Source organism: Natator depressus, chromosome 16 (genome assembly GCF_965152275.1).
Source record: "Natator depressus isolate rNatDep1 chromosome 16, rNatDep2.hap1, whole genome shotgun sequence".
Classification (NCBI taxonomy): Eukaryota; Metazoa; Chordata; order Testudines; family Cheloniidae; genus Natator; species Natator depressus.
In genome coordinates this window covers 14031267-14053458 of record NC_134249.1, presented here as the reverse complement: position 1 = coordinate 14053458, position 22192 = coordinate 14031267, and the positions used below count along the sequence as shown (strand labels likewise).

The window sequence follows — 22192 nt, the reverse complement described above, 5'->3', positions numbered from 1 at the left end:
CGGAAGTGACGGGTGGATTTGTTGACAGCGGACGCTGCTGCGGGGGGGGGGGCGGGAGCGGACCCTGAGGCGGACACACAGACCCCCGCCCCCGGGGACCGGAACCGGAACGAACCTGGATCCCCTCTACCCAGGGAGCCGGGCAGGGGCCTCGGGCCAGGTGGGTGCCGGGGAGATCGGAGATAAGAGCATGCGGGGCTGGCTCGTGGTACCGGCGCCCGGGGGGGACCCGATCCCGGATCCGCTCACTGCAGGGACCCAATCCCCCGGCTGCCGCGGGTCAGAGACCCAGGATCCACCCACTGCGCGGGGTGAGGGACGGGACCTGTCACACCCACCACTGTCCCGGGGAGGATACTTGACCATCCACCCACCGGGGAGGGGGGGCATGGGAGGGAGCATTGTATCCTCTGGATCCACCCTCGGGAGACGTGATTCCCCACTCTGGGTGACCCTCTAAGAGAGGGGAACCGTCCCCCCGTTACCTGGGATACCCAGCCGGACCCGTGCCCACTGGAAAGGAGCGAGCAAAGACCCTCCTCCTTTCCCGGGCTTGACCCATGACAGAGGAGGATCCATGAGCTGCACCTAAGCTATAGAGCCAATTTCCGTGGGACCTCTGCACGTCTTGGATGGCATTAAAGCAGCCCCAAAATGTCTTTGGGCACTTGTGCAAATGTATCATGACTCATTCATGACAATGTTGGAATACAATATCCTGCAGGAGAGATCCTGTAAAAGGGTGGCAGCTCTCATGAAGCTGTTTTATGGGGTGACCTTTAAAACAGATTGGAAACAGGCACAGCAGCTCTTCCGGAGAGGCAGATGTAGGTAGTATCGCAGAAGGGAGTTTCACCCTGTCTGTCCCTTCCTTCAAGGGACAGAAAAACCTGATTTTGACAGGGACCATTCTGCAGGCTGGTGAAACAGCTCAAAATATCTTTGGAGGCCATTGCGATCTGGTGATGCACAGTGTTAATGCGAATCATAACAGGCTTTTCTGGAGATGTTTTCCTGGGTGGGTGACCTTTGCGAACAGCACCAACAATCTTGTACTGTATTTTAACTTTAAAAGGAGTATCTGCGCCATAGTCATATACAGATGGCAACCTGTTCCCTGTTTATAATCTATCTGATTTATAATGTTTGGTGTGGTCTGAGCAAAGGATGAGCACCAAAGAATTCCTAAATTCTCAGCACACTATGAATATTTTAACTGCTCTGTGCCTCATTTCCCCTACCTGTAAAATAGGGATGATATCTCCTGCATCAGTTGGGATGATCAGTTAGTATTTGTTAAGTGCTTTGGAACTGTGAAGTGCTGTGTAAATGCAATATAAATGAGCCATGCAGTTTTCCTTCAGAATGTAACCTATGCTGAGATCAATCTGTTATTTTAAATAATCCCTTGTGATCTGTTCATGCTAATATTTGTTATGCCCTCTTTGTGGGCAAACTCATGATGCTGAAAGCCTTGCCAATCATCTTTGTAGCAGCAAATATGAAGGTTATGCACCTTGGCACTGAGCCACAATGAATCTGGCCTAGCCTCAAGTACCAGGCTGAAGAGAGCCTGTAATAGAAGAGGGGATTGATCTGAAGTCCAAGATACAAATTCTAACACAGGCATTCCTAAGTGTGAGAACAGCAGCACCAGGCCTCACATGTGGGTGAAGCTGGGAATGTCTTAAAAATGCAGATGTATCTCATAGAGGAGCAGCACCCACAGAAGCGGCTGTTTGGATCTGGGAGGCTGGGGGTGGAGGAATGCTGTGTCTCATAGTTTCCTTCATTTTGATGAATGCTAAGAGGGTGGTGTACTACTCCCCAGCTGCCTTGGATGGGGCTGATGGCTCTAGCCAGCATGGGGCACACATTGGTTAACAAGCTTGTTTTAAATAACTCTGTCTTCTTGGATCAACCCTCTTCCAAGATGGAAGGGGATCTGCCAGGGTGGGAAATCAGTACTCGACTTGTGCAGTTGGGTTATAGTGGTCTCTTGGTCACTGAGTGCCTCACTGTTTGGATCCTCTGCACACCTTCCTCACACACATCCCTGACCCTTCACACATACCAGGCAGTTCATTGCCCGCTTTGGAAACCATGGGTGACAATCTGGTAGCCAGGTAGACAACCAGCCAGCCAGCTAAGTGGTCTAGAAGAGCCCACACCTTATGATAATGGCTAGGCAGTATCTCTAGTTCACTTACAAATATGGTGCCTATACCTAGTAAAAGCATGCAACATTGTGTTCCCATCAGAGATCCCCTTATTTCCCTGCTCCCTGTCCCCTTGTGCTCCTAGTTAGGAACTTCAGGGTAGGATCTTCTATTTTTGTGTTTGTACAGTGTCCAGCACAATGGGGCCCAAATCTCAGCTGAAGCTTCTGGGCACTACTCTAATACACATAATGGTGAGTGCTCTTCTGTAGTGATGCTTTACTCTGACAGTTTAATCCCTATCCCCTAGATTAGAGTGGGGTGCCTTTTGCATATGGTAATAGTGGTGGTTCTTGGAAGCTAAGGGATTAAAGCACAGATCATTTCTGCGCCCCAGTTCTATGAAATATCAGAGTCATCTGATTACATTGCAGTAGCATCCAACGGTGCTAATCAGATTTGGGACCCTATTGCAGTAGACGATATACAGACGTATAGAAAGACACAGTCTGTGTCCTCTGCGAACTGGACTGAGACCCACCAACTCATTTCACATCCCTTTAGCTCCTTATACTGCACCCATCACCAGGGTATTAGAGCCATCAAGCAGCCACTGGGAGGTAATGACATTCAGTTGCTACCAACATGGCCCAGAATAGAAATGTGTGACCTGCAAGACCATCACTAGAAGTGAAAGGCTGCATCTCCCATTACCATCGTCTGAATTAACCAGATCCTATAAAAGATTTTTGTTGATTGCTGGGTTTAAATTTCTTTCTGTAAAGCCCATTTGTAACTGTTCTCGTTCTGAAACCTCTCTGTACCTTGGGCACAAGGTAGCAGAGACCCCAACCTGCTTCTCCACCAGATAGTTTATTAAATGGGTTTTATGTCAGAATGTAGTAGGTTAAGATGAGAGTTTTGCGTTTGAAACTTGGGGAGGGGATTCTGCCCATTGCCTGGATATTTTATTTCCAGGGATGTTCATGGAAAGGAGAAGACACAAACCACTTCATATCCTCTGATGCTGAGAATCAGGTACATGCAGATCCAGAATACAGGAGCCAAATTCAGCCATAGTTTCTGCTCTTGCTGAAGTCAGTGGAGTTGCACCCACTTACACCAGGCCCAGATTTGATTCAAAGAGGCTACTGTGGAAACTAGGGCTAGACTAGGTGGACGGCTGTTCCGAAACAAAGAGCAGTTCTGCTGATCTCTGCCTTTTTTCTTGAGTCGTTATTTTCCGTGTTGGGTTAATTACTTGTTTGGCTCTTGTTCCTGGCACTGAAGCGCATTCTCTAAAGGAGAATTAATGAGACACAGAAAGAAGAACGGAGTTTTGATTTGAAACTCCTGCTGCCACCTAGGTTGCACAGAAATCTGTCCTGAAGCAAAGGGAGGGATCAGAAGGCTGGAGTCTGGGCTGATAGGAAAGCTAAGCCACAGCTGTGCTCCTGTCTCCCATGGGGACCATTCAGTTCCTGAATCTGAGTGGTTACCTCATCTCTGAAGTCATGGTCAAAGCAGCAGACTAACTGACTAGAGCTTCTGAGGGGACGGGGCTGGTTCCTGATTGATCTACCTGCCTGATCTGACTGGTGCCTTCCTGTGGGGCAGTGGCTACAGTGGAGAATCCTGTGTTAACCAATTGAAGTTAAAACAACGAGGAGTCCTTGTGGCACCTTAGAGACTAACAAATTTATTTGGACATAAGCTTTCGTGTGATATAACAAAGGGGTTATAGCCCACGAAAGCTTATGCCAAATAAATTTGTTAGTCTCTGAGGTGCTACAAGGACTCCTCGTTGTTTTTACTAATACAGACTAACATGGCTACTCCTTTGAAACCTGTCACAATGCAACTGGAGTTAGTTATAACATGGTGATGATGAAGAAAATAGCCTGGGAACCCTTTAAGGAATAACTCCCCATGAGAGGAGGGACAGGGAGAGAGACTGAGTCAATATGTTGCTGTTTTGTCCTTCTGCACTGAGTGTGCTGCTCTCTGGAATCCCATGATGAAAAGCAAAGACTGGATGTTAAAAGACATTTTGCAACATCTTCCAGAGTAACAGCTGCTCAGCAGAGGTGGGACTGGAGAGAAGGAGCATGGCCATCAGACTCCCCAGTGGTGCTATGATCACTACTTGCACAGCACTTTGGGGGTGGAATCAGCTAACTCTGCACTTCAGCTGTCAGTAATTATTTGGGGGGATCTAGGTGATAGCCTTGGGTTTGAAGCATAGGCCTGGGAGTCAGGAGATATGGGTTCTATTCCCAGCTGTGCCATAGATTCAGTGCATAACTTCAGGCGAATTTGCTTCAACTCTCTGTGACTTGGTTTTCCCATCTATCTATAGAAATGGGAGAATAGTTCTATTTCCCAGGGTGCTGGTGGTTAATTCATGGTTATAAAGTGCTTTGAGAACCTTTGATGAAAGCTGCTATAGAAGAGCGGTCTCAGGCGCCTAACTCTGTCTCTGCCACAACCCAGGTAAGTTATTGGTGCTCATGGTCATCTCGGGTTTTCATTGCTTTGCTTTTCCCATGTGGGGAGTGAGTTATAGTTAAAGGAAGATGGGGGTACAATATCCCACATCAGTGATGGCATGCAGCATGTAACCTCAGTGTTTATTGTGCACACACAAGAAAGCAGTGCAAGGACCTCTATAAAAACCCAAATGAGACACTAAACATGATGCAAATGCTGTGCTGTATGGAAAAGAAGACAGCAGAGGATTCAAGAGAGAGCAGATTTCTATCACTTTGTGGGTGATATCCTGGTCTGGCTCAAGCTGGAAGAAGCAGCAGGGAGAGAAAGATGTTTTAACTGCTGCTCGGTGACCCCTTGCTGGCTGGTCCATGAGGCACCATTAACAGGGTACCACAGAGGAGCCTTCTCCTTTCCTCCCAGATGCAGGGTGCTGCTGTGGGTCAAGAGTGTGGTCTGGAGTTGTGCCTTATTAGGAAGCAACTAGCCAGGTGGTTGGAGAGGGTGGCTTGGGACACAATCCTCAGCGGTGTACAGATGGGCCTGAACCAACATAGGCAATCTGAAACTGTTAAGACAGGGTGCAGATGAAACGTCTGCCCTTGAAGGGGAAGATGCCACAAATGCCTTTTTAGTTGTTGCCCTTAGGTTCAACACTTGTCAAGAAACTTCTTTCTGATGTTTAGATGGCAACAGCTAACAAAACTTCTGTATGGTACCACCTTATCTAACAACCACCCATCTCATGCACTTTCTGTCTGAATGTATACACAAGGTTTCTAGTGCCTGTTTTTGCTTCTATACAATGTATAAAGAAGGCTTGAAAGTGTTTATTTTAAAAAAAAGTTTTGGTTTTGTGTGTGCCTCTGATTTTACACTAGAAATCCAGATGTCTATCATGTCTGTCATGGTTATCCCAAGAGTCAAGAGAGTGAAAGCTGAGCAGTGGAGAAGGGAAGGGATTTTTAGTACAGCTGCTTAAAACACTTAACTCCAATAGCTAATGAAAATTTCAGCAAAAATATGTTTTATGTTAAAGATTTGCCGTCATTCGTGCTCTCTCTCACATGCCTCCTTCAGGTAATATGTGATAAACATTTCTGAGACTCCCAAGAAGTTCTCCTGCAACAGCAGGGAAGACCAGACTTTGCATTTCTGATATTTCTTAGGTGAAAAACAAACAGGAAAAACCCTCAAACATTTCTGACTGTCTTTATGCATTGTAAAGTAAAACAAAGCCCCCAGCCCAATTCTTTTTACAGGTCAGCTTTAAAGCCCCAGCTCCTCTGAGAACCTGATCCGGCAAATGCTTACACATGGGACTACTCACAAGTAATATTATTCATGCGTATATGTGACTACAGGATCAGACCCTTCATTGTATTAAAAATAATGTCACTGCCCTGTTCTTGTAACTGTATCTCTGTGCCTGCATGGAGCCCCATTGACTTTGCAGGGGTTCAGTCACATAGAGCCCAGTTGGCTTCATTAGGGCTTTATGCAGAGGTAGGAGTCTGCCCATAAGGGAAGAATTGCAGGAATGTGGCTTTTGTTACTGACAAGACCTCAGAGAAATAAAATGGAGGGAAGTTATACAGATTGATCTTTCTTTCCTATGTACACTTTGCATTTCACTCAGCTTGGAAAATAAAAGTAGACCAATCAGTTTGGTCTCTACTCAGTTTCATATCCTGCTTCTGAGGTGCTGGTATAATGCTGTGGGTTTGGAGCTTTCAGCACTGCAGGGGAAGGTTCAAATTAAGTACAAAGCAAAGCAGTTTAACTGAAATGAAGATAAATAGAATCCTAGATGTTAGAGATGGGGCAAGCTGCTAGGTCCCATCAAGTCTGCATGCTGGATTGTGCCCTAGAGTATATTTTCTAGTGATCTGCTCAGTCTAGTATTATGTGACTCAAGCAATGTGGCTTCCCCCACTTCCCTCTAAGAGGCTCATCTTCAGACAGATGCAGCTCACTGCTTGGAAGCTTTTTTTTAATATTTAACCTAATTAATGAACATGGGTCCCATTAACTAACTAACCTTTATAGCATCATGGAAGCCTGCGGAGGAGTATTCCCATTTTACTGGTGGAGAAACTGAGGCATAGAGAGGTTAAGGGCATTATTTGCAAATGGCCAAACATCTGCAATTCTCTTTGCCATCAACAGGTGACTGGTCCATGAACCTAGCCATCAGTGTCCCCCTAAGCACTGGCAGATTTTCAGGGTACTTTCCAATGTACTTTTCTTTTATCTGATTGTCTGTCTTTCGTCTGCCTGCAGATGTCCTAATGTCCCTGTAAATCCAGCTGGGAATCTCCTGAGGTTGGGGGGCAGGGATCCCTTGAATTGAAAAGCTTCCTTCTGCCACAGTTCCCTGCTCCCCCTGCCCACCACCACTGTTCCCTGAAGATGGCATCTGACAGCCCAGAGTCGCTGATGACATTATGCACAGACTATTGCCTCCGCAACCTGGAGGGGACCCTCTGCTACCTACTGGACAATGAGACTCTCCGGCTTCACCCCGATGTCTTCCTGCCGAGTGAGATCTGTGACAAGCTCGTCAATGAGTACGTGATTGGCTTGTGTGGGTGCTGCTGTCCATCGGGGATGGAAGCTGGAGGAAGAAGCCAGGACTCGAGGGGAGAGATGCATACACTTTACACTTATTTCTGCTTGATTCTTACATTAGAAATGTAGCTTTTGCCTAGCTTGTTTTTCCTGGAAAGCTCTATGATTGACTGGAGAACAAATAGGGATGTGCCCTTACAGGCACCATGTCTGGGAAAGCTGATGGGGGAAAGAGATCTATGTTTATACAGCACCCACCACAATGGGGTCCTGGTCTATCCCATTTTCTGGTCCTCCAGGGAGAGCTCCAACAAACTCAGAAAGATTTCATAGCTTAGAAAAAGTAGTGGGGGGGAAAGGGGAAACATTGTTTTTTAAATGGAAAAATTCAAACCCCAGGGTGGAAAATAAAGAAAAATACTTATTTTCTTGGATCTCTTTCAGTTCCAAGAATCTTGGGTGTTACTTGTAACAACAGTAGGAAAGAAAATGTAGAGATGCAAGTGTGATTGTTATATTAGTGAGGTATTAGACCTGGGACTTGATTCTCCATTGGCTTTAAGCACCACTATGCTGCGTTACAGTATAGAGGGCCTTTAAAGTCAGCAGATTCCAACACCATCCCAGCCTTGTCCAGGGAATGCCACCTGACACCACGGGCATTCCCTGGACAGGCCACCCATGGGCTATCCCAGGAGATCAGAGGGAGAGTCTCTCACACACACACGTTTTCTTGTGGCTATTGCTGTGATGAAAATCCTACCAGGTGTGCCCATATCAACCCCACTGATGAGCTAACCCTGTTACCTCTCATGTAGGTATGTGGAGCTGGTGAATGCAGACAGCATCTTTGAACCCCATGAGAGCTTCTTCACCCTATTCTCAGATCCTCGGAGCACCAGGCTAGCACGAATCCATTTGCGGGAGGACGTAGTGCAGGACCAGGACCTGGAAGCCATCAGAAAGCAGGTGGTATTGCATCTATGTCTTCCTAGCTGTCACTCTGCAGCAACCCACAGCAGGGACCACTCACAATGCTCAGGGAGAACCATAGATTACTTGTACTTATTACCTGCTTTATCAGAATCCTAGCTGTGGGAGAACTTGAGGCTTCTCCATCCCCAGCCTTTCACAGCAGGAGTTGCTATAGGGAATGGAGTGGGAGCACTGGCTGTGTGGGAGCTCAGAGGACTCTAGTCCTACTCCTAGTTGCTCCCAGCAGGAGCCACTGTTGGGAACAGTGTGGAAACGCTGGCTGTGTGAGAGCTGAGTACTCCAGACCCAGCCTTTCCCAGCAAGAGTTGCTGTAGGGACTGGTGTAGGAACACTGACAGTGAAGTAATTCTAACATTTTGGCTTCCTGCTTCCAGGACCTTGTTGAGCTGTCCTTGATTAACTGTGAGAAGCTGACAGCCAAGAGCCTGCAGACCCTACTGAGCTTCAGCCACACTCTAGTTTCTCTTAGCCTCTTTGGCTGCAGTAATCTCTTCTACGAGGAAGAGAACCCAGGAGGCTGTGAAGACGACTGCCTGGTGAACCCCACTCGCCAAGTCTTGGTCAAGGACTTTACCTTCGAGGGCTTCAGCCGCCTGCGCTTCCTGAACCTGGGCCGTATGACCGAGGGGGTGAACGTGGAGACATTGCTTCGACCTTTGGCCTCCCTCACTGCCCTGGATCTCTCTGGGATCCAGCTCAATGATGTGGCATTTCTGACCCAGTGGAAGGACAGTCTGGTTTCCTTAGTGCTTTACAACATGGACCTTTCAGAGGAGCACATCCAAGTGATCTCACAGCTCCGCAAGCTCAGGTCAGCAGATGCCTCCCTCCTCACTTGTTCTTTCTCCATTGGGAGTTGCAGGTGCTCAGAGCTGCTCAGGATTGAGCCCCTATGGTGATTTTCTGAGAGCATTTTCCCCATTCCAGATCTTAGGTTTGTGGTGGTGGAGGAACTGAGCTTTCCCTCAAAGGCACTTGATCATTCACTTCCTTTACATCCCAAAGCCCTTGCTGAAGGCCGTTGAGGTTTTTCCTGCATAAGGACAGCAAGATCAAGCACTCAGAGGGGGCTCCCTATGTTTATACCTGATCCTCAGTCAAAATTACTCCTGGTCTGTGGGCACACTTGGATGCTGGTATCACAGCAATAATTGCAGTGTGAAACCAAAACTGACTCCCACAAGTTGCTTATCGAATGAGGAAGTCCAATGTTTAAGCCTGACTCACAGATAAGAGAAAAATTTAGCAATCGGTGGTTGGCTTGAATCATCTGATCACTGAGCACCACCAAAGTCCATTGAATGTGAAATAAGCTGCAGATCTTACTGCTCTGAGCGCAGAGTTAGGGAAAGAGGATGATCCAGGAAACAGTGTCATCCAAAGCAAATAGGCACCCCGGCCTACCAGTGAGAATTAGTGCTGTCACATGACTCCATAGCTGCAAACAGTGAGCACCACAGTCACCAGCGAAACTGCACATTTGATACCAGGAATAGAATGCAGGACTTTCTGGTCCAAAACCACAGGGCTTTACCATTCAAATTAAAGGAGCCTGTCCACCAGTCTTATCACTTATAGTCTCTGTAGGCTGTGTTTACTAGGGGGCACCATGTTCATTCACGTTAGACGTGTCAGAAAAGCACCAGAGGTAAAATTTTCAAAAGCATCCAAGTGACTTAGGAGCTAAGTCCCATTTTTAAAGTGATGTAAGCTCCTAAGTCCTGCTGATTTTTTTTGTTGACTTCAACTCTTAAGTGCCCAAGTCACTTTAAAAATGGGACTTAGGCTCCTAAGTCACATACGCCCTTTAGAAAATTCCAACCTATGTGTCTTTAATCACTAATGTGCAACCCAGTCCTTCTCTCTATCTCTCACACATTCTGGTAGGAATGTACCTGACCATCTGTCCAGTAGGGAGTACTGGAGCCACAACATGCCCCCTGTGGGTAGGCAGTTGTACTGATGAAGTGTATTACTATTATTACATGGTTTATTAACTTAATTTTATGTTGTGTTTTTCATATAACATCAAACATTTAAAACTGTAGGGCAATGGTGCTGGTGTAATAGAGATTATTAAGATCTCTGTACAGTGTCATGGATACAACAATATCCAGTCTGGAAAAGAAAGAGACAAAGGGAGGAATCAGAGAGCTTCTGTCATTCATTTTGGGAGATGAGGTAACACACCTTTCTGGGGATGAGAAGATCTTCTGGTGCAATTTGATCCCCAGGTAGAAGATATGTAGCCAGTTCCATGGTTAGAGAAATGATCAGATGCCTGTTTATGATGAAGACTGGGAAGGTAGGTTGCTCAGCCTACAGTAGTTGCCATTCTGGTCATTTAGCTGAGTAATTCTTTATACTCCATTCTGGACAGGCCCCCACCAGGGATCTATTAGTGTATAATCCAAGGGTACTGCGTGCACTTAGGTTATACACAGGACTCCATCCTGCTGCTAGTTCCACAGAGTCACATCCCTGTATCTTGGAAAATCAGCAGTTGTGCTTGTGAATGGTCTCTGCAGGGCTGGGTTTGACCTGGAAGGATGGGGGAAGCCCCACATGATGCTCTCCAGACTCTTAGATGCTTGCTCTCATTTTCAGGCACTTGGATATTTCCCGAGACCGCCTGTCCAGTTATTACAAATTCAAGCTGACCCGGCGGGTGCTGAGCCTGTTTGTGGATAACCTGGTAAACCTCTCCTCACTAGATATCTCAGGGCACACGATGCTGGAGAACTGCACCATCTCAAGCATTGAGGAGAAAGTGGGTCAGACAAGGTAAGGCTAGAAGGCCAGGCAGGGATGGAGGTCACTGTGGATCTGTGGGAGGGGAAATTTCTTTGAAAGCTGCAGCAAGGACAAATCTCTCTCTTGGGCTTTAGAATTCTTTAGAACTATTAATAATAACAAGAAAAAGAGATTTGTCACCAATTTCTCGTGACTCTAAAGCCTCTCTCCAAGTGGGATTGATCACCATGGATGAGGGCTTCAGAATAGTCGTTAATTAGCCCTACCTGGCTTTCATTCACATCCACGTAGGTTTTGCAGCTGTCCTTTTCCTTATACATTACCCACATACTGATAGCTGTAAAAATAGTTTATATATCATCCACTTCCATCCAAAAAGACCACAAAGCCCTCCACAAACTGTACTCAAATAACTCTTGTCCACCACTGAAATGCAGTGAGTTCTGGGGAGGAGCACAGCAGCCTTCCTGCATCAGCTTCACTACACAACAGTTTTTAGAAGTGTTAGCAAAGAATTACTTCTGCAGTTGAAATAACTGCAGGTATTTTAAGGAGCTCGAATTTACAATGCTAATATTGAGATTTGCCAATACCACCCCCAATGAGAGCCTAACTTCCTTAGGCCCCTTTGAAAATCCCAACCAGCATCTACAGGGAGCACTCTTATCTCTCGCTCCAAATCAGCCAGGAATTTTGCCCTCCCATATTCTGAGCTGTTACAGTGTGAAAGCAAAACTGCTGTGCGCAGCACTGGCTTCTTTACAGAATTTGTGGAGAACGTTGGCTGTAGATCTTCAAGGAATACGGCGGTGATGCAGCAATCACTGCTGATAGTGTTCTGAGTCAATTCCGACCCAGTGCTTCATTGTAATGAGAGGGGTTTTGAGCTGATGGCAATCCTTCAGAGGAGACATAAAATCAGGTTCCTGACTATTTATGATCATTAGAAATCCCATGGCCCTTTTTATAACAATCAGTTGTACCCCTGCTGTCCTAGCCGAACTTGGGTAACTATAGTCCCCCTGCCTGAATTCCTACCGTCGTTTCTGTTGGACACATTCACTTCTTGTGCAGACCAGTAGGGATCATCTGTGATGAAAGGTCCCATCGAGGAGTATGATGTGACTGCCTTTAAAGATGCGATTGTCTTTAAGAAACCCTAACCAGGATTTTGATGGCGTATGACTGAATTTAGACCCAGTTACTCTGGCTTGTTGTGAAGTGTAATCAAAGCAGGCAGGGAGCTCTGTAACTATCTTTGTGCTGGAGGGAGCTGAATAAGCAGAGCTCAGACATGAACGATCTCTTCTTTTCCCAGCATTGAGCCATCAAAGAGCAGCATTGCCCCCTTCAGGGATCTGAAACGACCGCTTCAGTTCCTGGGCCTCTTTGAGACCTCTCTTTGCCGTCTGACGCATATTCCAGCCTACAAGGTAAAGGGCCAATGGGAAAATTCTCAAAAGGGGTCTGAAGTTAGAGAGTCTGCCAGCATTTTAGAGCTCTCAGGCTCTGTGGAAGTGATCCATGGCCTTCTGAACTATGGGTCCCCCTGCTGCAAGAATGCTGCAGTGGTGCAAGGTCCGTGCCCCATGCAATGTTTGTGAGGGCTAAAAACAGCCGTTTAGAAAGGAGCCTGGTAAAGACACACATGCACCCTGTCCATTCCCAACCCTGCTTGTAGCACAAAGGGCACTCGACAACGGGTGTCTGAGGCTTAAGAAGAAGTAGCCATACATAACTCTGCAAAGAGATACCACCCTGCCCTGCAGGAACCACTTCCTGCAAGGTTGGGCTGAGAGGTAACTCAGCCTGTGTGCTGATATCTTGGGCCTCATCAGAATGAATCCTGCTAGCTGTATAGAAAAGGGCTGAGAGAGTGCATGCACCATTTGAGCTGCCACCTACAGATTCCTCTCACTGTGGATCCCCCATTCTCTTGCTGGCCTCTCTCTTGAACGACCCCCTCCCTTGCTGGTCTCTTCCTCTCTGGACATGATTTTTTTCTTTCCTTGCTGCCAGGTGAGTGGGGACAAGAATGAAGAGCAGGTGCTGAATGCTATCGAGGCATACACTGAACACCGGCCTGAAATCACATCCCGGGCCATCAATCTCCTTTTTGATATCGCCCGCATCGAGCGCTGCAACCAGCTGCTGAGAGCACTGCAGGTGAGCACACAGGCACTTACCCACAGGCAGTGCTCACCTCCCTTGAGCACAGTCAGATTTAGGGAGAGGAGGATTTTACAGCACAAAAATCAAACCTTTCCCCATGACTTAGGGCATGATCCAAAGCCCATTAAAGTCAAAGGAAAGATTCCCATTTCCTTTGACTTCAATGGGCTTTGGATCAGGGTCCTAAAGAGGAAGTTCCAGTAGCATGATGGAAATAGGGTCCTTGATTTTAGAAGGTGTCTTATGATCTCATTGAACAGACTATTCCAGCTGTGCCTGTGCTCTTCGTCCCTTGAATGCTTGTATTGGTCTTTGCCTGCGTAGGGGTAACGGTTACATGGGGGCCCAGCTGGGACTAAATGGCACTAAAAGCTCCCGTTGTTTCTTTGCAGCTGGTGATCACAGCTCTCAAGTGTCACAAGTACGATAAGAACATCCAGGTGACTGGGAGCGCAGCCCTTTTCTATCTAACAAATTCAGAGTATCGGATGGAGCAGAGCGTGAAGCTGCGGCGTCAGGTGATCCAGGTGGTGCTGAATGGCATGGAGTCTTACCAGGAAGTGACAGTAAGAGCTCAGTCAGCTTCACCATGTTCTCACTGTTCTCCCTCTTCCCTTTCTCCCAGTAACAGGCCATTTCCAGTACTTTGTACCTTCTGGGCGCTTTGAGCCTATTGAATGTGTACCACGGCATGCCCTAGAGAAGCCGTTGCCTATATCTGGTCATGAATTCACTTTATGGGTGCGTGGGTGCAATTTTATTTGGGACCTACATTGTACATGTGATGGCGACACAGTTCTGTAGTAATACGGGGGAAGAAAGAGGCGATAATGGTGCATGTGTATTTGTGGCAAAGGTGACTGGCTTTGGATTGCATGTGGAGCGTGCAGGTGGTGGTGGGGTTGGGTAGCAGATGGAGAGTGTGCATGCGGTGAGAGGGTTGAGCTGTAGGCTGGTGAAGCTATGGTGTGGGGAGTGCATATGCAGCGTGGTGTTGGGTTGGAGGGTGATGCATGTGTGTGTGGTGTTTGTGTTGAGATGGAAGACAGTGACAACGCTGTGTGGCATCTGTACATGTGCTTATGGGGTTTTGCACATACTTGTAGGATGATCCGTCTTGTGAGCCCACCCTCAGCTTGCTCTGCTTCCCCCCGGTAGGTGCAGCGGAACTGCTGCCTGACACTGTGTAACTTCAGCATCCCAGAGGAGCTGGAATTCCAGTATCGCCGTGTCAACGAGCTGCTGCTGAACATCCTGAACCCTACTCGGCAGGATGAGTCCATCCAGCGCATTGCTGTACACCTCTGCAATGCCTTGGTCTGCCAAGTGGACAATGACCATAAGGAGGCTGTGGGCAAGATGGGGTTTGTCATGGTTGGTATGGTCCCAGGATGGCTGCTAATCCCTACCCCAGTCTGGGCTAGAGTCCTGTGTGAACGTACTTTCTGAGACTTCCATTGGACATGTCCGTGGAGTAGGTCCAGTAAATAATCCAGCTCCCGAGGGTCATAGAAAAGTATTGCAGTCAGGGAAAGCAAGAGTCCTAGCAGTGCTGTCCTATCATGGAATTCACCATCCTTAAGCTGAGCCCCTTGAAAACGTGCCAGCAGGGGAAGTCATTACTTTCTTGATGTGCTGTTAGAGGTAGTGTCTGTTTGAGGGCAGGGGAGGAGGCATGATCTCAACACAAGGCCAGGAGTCACGACTCCTGAGTTCTAATCTTGGCTCTGCTACAAATTTATCGTGTGGCCTTGGGTAAGCCCCATAACCTCTCTGTGCCAGTCTCTCCATCAGTAGAAGGCAGACCGTCCCAAAGAAAAGTAATGTTGGATGGGGTGGGCTTCACACTGGGCAGTATTGTTTTCCTCCTAGAAACATAAAAAAATGTTGTTTCTGCAACTAGCACAATCCTCCTGTGAACAATGTAAGGGTTTTCATTTGGACATGTCTGAGTAACAACCTTGCCCCTGCTTTTCGATACAAAATGGCCCAGCAGGTCAGGAAGGCTCTCCTGCCTCTCCAGAGATAGGAAAAGCTGCTGCCCATTTGGAGATAATAAAATCTGCAGAACCTTTCCATTGTGGTTACTGCATGGACAGCACTTCCAGTGTGCCAAGAGTCAGACCTCCCTTCACACCTTCAGTTACATAGATTGGGTGGACATGTTTCTTTGTCTCACTTGATAGACAACACTGTCCAAGTAATGGACCAGAAATTGTGCGTGTGGGTGTCTGTACACAGTTTTGGGGGGTTTCCAAGTCCCCCAAAGTCCCTACAGGAAGTCACTCTGCTCATTTTTTGACATAACCATAATCTCTTCCTGGCTTCAACTCTCCTGCCTCATTCCAGTTCCTTATCCTCCTCTTCAAGACTCTGCTCGAATCCTCTCCCATACCTCCGCCGTCATTTCCTCCAACAAAATTTCCTATACCCCAAGCTCTTCCCTGTCTTTCCTTTGGTCTCCTTCACCCCTCTTGATTTCATGGCTCCTTCAATGCTCCCCCTTGAGTTTGCAACAGCCTCCCAGTTAAAGTCCACCAACTTCTGAGGACCCATCTTTTTCATGATGCTATAAAGAGCACACACCAGACTATTTATTTCTCATTGGGCTGTTCTGTACCGAACTCTGCGTTTTTGTGCGTTCAGCTGTTTAGGCCAGGGACTTGTTATCTGGATGGTACAGGTCATCTGTCGTACTGTGCTGTGTGAACCAGTGGAATCGTTGTTTATACAGTGCCATTGAACCAGAGAAAATAACACTAATCTCGGAAGGAATGGGAGGGGTGTTTACACCTTGTGAATCAGATTCCAGATGCATAGAGCCAAATCCAATCCATGAGTAAGCATAACTTCCATTGACTTCGGTGAGAGCTGTGCCAGACTATGCAAGGGTTGAGTTTGATGTTATTTTAATCTCTGTGATTCCTGGCCTGTTCCCAGACATGCTCTTACACGTCTCGTTCCCTCTTCTCTCTGCCCACAGACCATGCTAAAGCTGATTCAGAAGAAGCTGGTGGATAAAACAGTAAGTGTTTCTTCTTAAAATCTGTAAGCAAAATATACTCCAGTTATATTCACTCTGACCCTGAGGTGGAGAGGTCAGCCCAGGGGTGCTAGGAATCCAGTCACATTGCACCAGCAATTTTCCAGGTGTCCCCAGAGGCTTGTGGGGACTTGGCTCCTCTGAACAAACTGGATAATGGTACTGTTTGTGTTGGTGGGTCTGAACTGAATAAAAACTGGTCTCTTCCGAGGTGACAGCAGTTCCCCATCCTTCCGATTCGTTTGCCTTGGGCTCCTGTATTACAGGCACTCTGTCTTCAGTTGCCTGTGCCACATACTCCGTTCCACTGTGTTTACTGTCCCCTTCCCTCTGACTTGACAGTGTGATCAGGTGATGGAGTTCTCCTGGAGCGCCCTGTGGAATATCACAGATGAAACCCCCGATAACTGTGAGATGTTTCTCAACTACAGTGGCATGAAGCTCTTCCTGGAGTGCCTGAAAGTAAGTGCTGCCCAGTATCCTCTACACCAGAGGTTCCCAAACTCTTCTTATTGCGTACCCCCTTCCAGATCTACCAGCTACCCGTGGACCCCTACCCTTCTCATTGCTGATACTTTGTGTGCTCTTCTTAACACTACCTATCTTTAGCCATCTGTCCATATTTCACTGTTACATATAGATATAGTGTGACATGTACAACTGAAAAAAACCCTGACTAAGTTCTGAGTTGCTGGGCAACTCAGCCCGCACTATATGGTGATTGGAGTGGTGGGTTATGTAAATCGGCATCTCTGTGTTTCTGTATTCTCATTGGTACATCTTGAAGTAAATTAACTACCCTATTTTATATAACAAATTCCCACAGAGTTTTAAAGCTTTGTCTGAGTAGCCTATTATGAAAATTCAATAAATAAAATAATAAATAAAAAACACCATTACACAATTTCTTATGAGTAGCCCCCAGAAATATGGTACACATACCACAGTTTGGGAACCCCTGCTCTCCACTGTCACGTTTGGGACTGAGTCCTGGCTCATCTGATCCCTGCTGAAAGCTTCATCTGTTGCATAAACAGAAAGAAAAAAAGACTTATACACATTCTGCCCATTCCCCCTCCACATACAGACATCCTATGAGCACAAGGAAACGGCACACTTCTACTCATTTACTCTCTCTCCCACTCCCTGTCCTGTGCCTGGAGATGCATTTCCCTCTAGTGGCCATGTCAAGCAGTGGAGGACTGTCCCTTGCTTTGCAGTGGTTTGGTTCTCTCCCACCTGTCATGTGTTTTAAATGCTAGAAACCTCACCACACCAAGAAGAGAGCTCCATTCCTGACTGCTGGGAAATAGTCTGCCTTCCTGGATTTGCTGCATCATCAGTCACAGTGGTCATACTTTTTTTTTGCACATGTTCTTTGTTTCCTCAGGAGTTCCCAGAGAAGCAGGAGCTGCACCGTAACATGTTGGGGCTTCTGGGAAATGTGGCGGAGGTGAAGGAGCTCCGCCCACAGCTCATGACCTCCCAGTTCATCAGTGTGTTCAGGTTGGTGCATCACTGATCAAGAAGCAGTATGGTCTAATGGTTAGAGCCATGGACTGTGAGCCAGGAGACCTGGCTGCTCTTCCTGACTGCCACTGAGTCAGTGTGTGACGCAGGGCAGTCACTTAATATTTGTGCATCAGTTTCCCCCCTTGTTAAACAAAACAAAAAAAAGGATAGTGGAACTTGCCCAGTTTGTAAAGTGCTTTGGAATCTTCAGAGGATGGCTGCAATCTAAATACAAAGTATGATCAATAAAACCAGTTTGGGAAGCTGGTGTTTGTCAAGCTGTTTTGCATAGGTTGCTGTGTCCAGTCCAGTTAGGAGATTATGACTTATCTGATGAGCTCTGGTTAGAGTTCACAGGGGCTGCACTGTTTGCATACTAAGTTTTTTTTGTCCCTGATGTGCTGCATAAGGCTATCCTGGCACCTCTGAAATCTTATCCTCTATCTTGGCAGCAACCTGTTGGAGAGCAAAGCAGATGGGATTGAAGTATCTTACAATGCATGTGGGGTTCTCTCCCACATCATGTTTGATGGTCCAGAGGCTTGGGGTATCTGTGAGCCACGCCGAGAGGAAGTAGTAGACAGGATGTGGGCAGCCATCCAGAGCTGGGACATTAACTCCAGAAGAAATATCAATTACAGGTGAGGGATGTTGGATCTTGGCCCATTTATTCCAGGAGTGGGGATTGTCCCAAGAAGTAACCTCAAGCATGCTGAAGTCTGCAAGAAAGATGGAGATCTAATCAAGTGTAGAACTTCTCCCTGGAGTGAGGAAGAAATTTCCCACATGGACATACTATTTTAGTTGGGGTTTTTCAACTTCCTTTGAAGCATGTGGTACTGGCCACAGTTGGAGATTAGAGGGACCATTGGTCTAATCTGGACAGGCAGTTGCTACATTTCTAAGCAGAATATGGAGAAAATTAAAATAGTCTGGATCTCTAGTTTCTCTTGAGGGAACACAGTAGGACTAGAACTTGTCTTGCATGTTTCTGGTGGAACTGGATTGTGCAGGAAACATGGAATCTTACTGTTTTAGTCTGCTTAAAAACATTTCTCTAAGGAATACTTCTCTTGCTGTTGGTTAAATTCCGATTCCTAATGAAAGGTACAGCTAGGATGAATGTCCCTGTCTCCACGAAATGGGTCGCTGCAGCCTTCAGTCTGCCTTTGGGGATGTTTAGACAAGTCTCCCCAAATCCCCTTCAGGTGTTACAGTGACTTGTGGAATAACCCTAAGGCTCCTGCTGTGAGAGTTGTGTCAGGAACTCTGGAATGCCACAGTGCACTAGTACAACAACAGATGGAATGAATTGCTGGTGAGGATGCTGTACAAGTGTGATTTCAACACATGATTTGCAGTGTAGATGCACTTCACTGTTGCAAGAACAAATGGCGCAGCCACTGTTTATGAATGATTAGTGTCCCCTCAGCTGTATCTTGGCCTAGGGTAGATAGATGCCCTTTAAGTGTAGCCCATCTACAGAGTGATCAGCACTGCTGAATTTCAGCTTTCTTAAGGAAATGTGACTGGAACAGGATATAAATTAATTCCCCGTTTAATCCTTCAGAGCTGGTTCTCAGTGCTGCATGGTAGTATTAAACAGTAGGGATTGAGCCTGTCAGTACCACAAACTATGACTGACTCTTTGATACTGGAAGCTGATATGCCAGTGAGCTTTACTGCTGGGTAAAGTATTAGCTCTGACTGTGAAGCTTCCAATACCAAAGCAGGAAAAGATGCTGAAACAGCAGCTTTTGGGTTTCTCATTTTTTTTCTTTAATATTCGTTGCAGGTCATTTGAACCGATCCTTCGACTCCTTCCGCAAGGGATCTCTCCTGTCAGCCAGCATTGGGCTACTTGGGCTCTCTATAACCTCGTCTCTGTTTACCGTAAGTCCCTCCATAGAGAACATTATAAATGCAGTGAAAAGGCTGGGGCTGTGAATTGTCATACACTGTGCCTGTTAGACAGCAGGGGTGGCGAAAAGTCAAGGGAAACTATTTTCAGAGGACCGTAGGTTAATACAGAGTACGTGGCTAACTCCAAGGCAGATCCTTGAAGTTACCAAGAATGTTCAAGGGGTGTAGCCAGAACTAAGAAGACAACATGGACTAAGTGCATGAGAACAGCCTTCTGGAGCTTCCATCACTCTAGCAAGCTTGAGTGCTGAATTGGTTTCTATCTCCGATACTTCTGCAGATTGGATGCACCTAAGAGGCTGAGCCACTAGAAAGAGAAATTTGTACCCTGTGGCTTACCAGCCAGCAACCTTCTCACTGCTTCTCTGTCTCCTCTTGATTTGAGCTCATTGCCTAGGGAGAAGAGTCAGGCTGCAGAATGTAGAGATTTGACCCAGTAGGAGTGAAGATTCCCAGGGTTCTATTTCCCCCTTCTTTACAGCTGACAAGTACTGCCCCCTGCTGATCAAAGAAGGTGGAATGCCCCTTCTGAAGGAGGTGATTAAGATGGCTTCAGCACGGCAGGAGACCAAGGAAATGGCCCGGTAGGAAACCAATAAGTTATTAAACATGCAACCTTGGTTTAGGATTTTTTATATATAAGCATGAGAGTAAAGCTATCAAATATAGGCCATTGAATATGTGATTAGGGATGGAGAGAACACAGTAGTAGTGTGCATAAGTAAATAGAAAAGATGGGAAGGATATAGGTGATTTGAGAGTTGTTCATAGATGGGGAATAGACAAGGATGAATGGGTAGATGAGTTCAGTGGATAGGACAGTAAGGTATCAATGGATTCCTAGAAGGTATCTAGATGAATAGTAGAGCCATACCTCTCAACTAGATCTGATTATGAGGATAGCGTCCCATTTATTTCCATCCCTCAAACCTGGTGTTACCTTACTGTTTATACATTTTTACATACTGTTTGTACATCATTGACACTAGAAGAGCTGAGTCACGTGACAAAATTGATGGAGAATGTCTTGCATAGTAAAATGAATCTACCATTTTCCCAAGCTTCTTCCTCTGACGTTTGATATCAGAACCTTCCTTTTAGGTCATTCTTTCAGATTTTAAAAGCCAGTTGTATACATCTAATCCATGGCAAGTTGAGAGCTATGACTTGATAGATAGGTGGATATTTGCTGGGAATATGTGTATTGTGTATGTATGACAGACACTTCCAGTAGCTGAAAGAATGATAAATGGTGGAGGAGATTAATGAAGCTTATGGAAGATAGAGTAGGAGATTGAATAATAGGGTAGATGAATTGTGTATGGGTCAGATGCATGAATTATAGGGACAATAGAAGAATGGTGAATGGAAAGTGTATGAATAACATGGTAAGTAGATGGCAAGGAATAGCTAAATTGCAGACATATGGGTACAAGGATAGATGACAGAAAAGTAGGTGAATGATGGATGTTTGGATGAGCAGATTATTAGATGTGTTGATGACAGAAAGGTTTTTGTTTGGATGGGAGATGAGGGTGTGATGGCCAGTGAATAATGGGTGGGTTGATAAATGGACAGGTGTGGATCTGGATGTATACCAGGGGTTCCCAAACTGGGGTTCACGAACCCCGGGGTTTGCAGAACGTTGCAGGGGGTTCGCCAGAACAATTTCACTCCTGGCGGCCAGAGGATCCCGGGCATTGGAAGCAGCAGGTGGGACCTGGATGCAGGGCTGGCAGCCCGAGCCCCAAGGAGAGTGGGGCCGGGCAGCTGGGGCTGGTAGCCCGAGCCCTGCCCCTGTGAGCGGGGGAGCCAGCTGCCTGAACCCCTGCGCTCCGCCCGGGGCTGGCAGCCCGAGCCCCAGGGAGTGTGGGGCCGGGCAGTTGGGGCTGGCAGCCCAAGTCCCGGCAGTCAGCAGGACCTGCAGCCCGAGCTCAGTGGAGCTCAGTTGACCAGGGCGGTCAATGGGGTCCAGCAGCAGGAGCCCGCAGAGTGCGGAGGAAATTTAAACTTAAATCCCTGGAAGTATTCATTTTTAGGCGGAGGTTCCCGAGAGTTCACAATTTAGTGAAAGGGGTTCGCGGGCTGTTAAAGTTTGGGAACCACTGATGTACACTAATGTTGGAAGGGATTGGTTGTAAGTGTGTAACTAGAGCTGTTTTTGTTGAGATATACTTGTAACACAGGTACTGGGTTGATGCGTGTCTCAGGATAGGCTCCCCGATACATACACTACATTTAAATGTAGGTGACAGTGCCTTATGCTTATGGCCCACTTCATTATTTTCCTAGTCTTTGAACTAAACCTTTTCTCCTTGTCCTTATTTTGTCTATAGGAAAGTTATAGAGCACTGCAGTAACTTTAAAGAGGAGAACATGGACACTTCCAGATAGAGGCAATGATCTAACAACGCCTCTTGCCAGCACTGTATCCAGCTTCTCTCTAATTCACTGTATATAGAGAGGACTCTTTCCCACCAGCTTGGCTGTTGGAAGGAACCTGTGTGTGTGTGTATATGTGTATGGGTGTGTGTGTGTGTGTGTGTGTGTGAGAGAGAGACCCTCAGTAGAT

At 46.7% G+C, this 22192-nt stretch overlaps 1 protein-coding gene across 1 annotated transcript; it reads left to right on the top strand.

Annotated features, from left to right (window-relative positions):
• Nucleotides 1–29: 29 nt before the first annotated feature.
• On the top strand, nucleotides 30–22192 carry ZER1 (zyg-11 related cell cycle regulator). The gene is made up of 16 exons (XM_074973822.1): nucleotides 30–160; nucleotides 6933–7219; nucleotides 8039–8189; nucleotides 8591–9027; nucleotides 10824–11000; nucleotides 12289–12403; nucleotides 12990–13136; nucleotides 13535–13708; nucleotides 14301–14516; nucleotides 16126–16167; nucleotides 16528–16647; nucleotides 17576–17691; nucleotides 18150–18338; nucleotides 19493–19590; nucleotides 20102–20204; nucleotides 21957–22192. The coding sequence occupies exons 2-16, from the start codon at nucleotides 7062–7064 to the stop codon at nucleotides 22012–22014; spliced, it is 2301 nt and encodes a 766-aa protein (XP_074829923.1). The 5' UTR covers nucleotides 30–160; nucleotides 6933–7061; the 3' UTR covers nucleotides 22015–22192.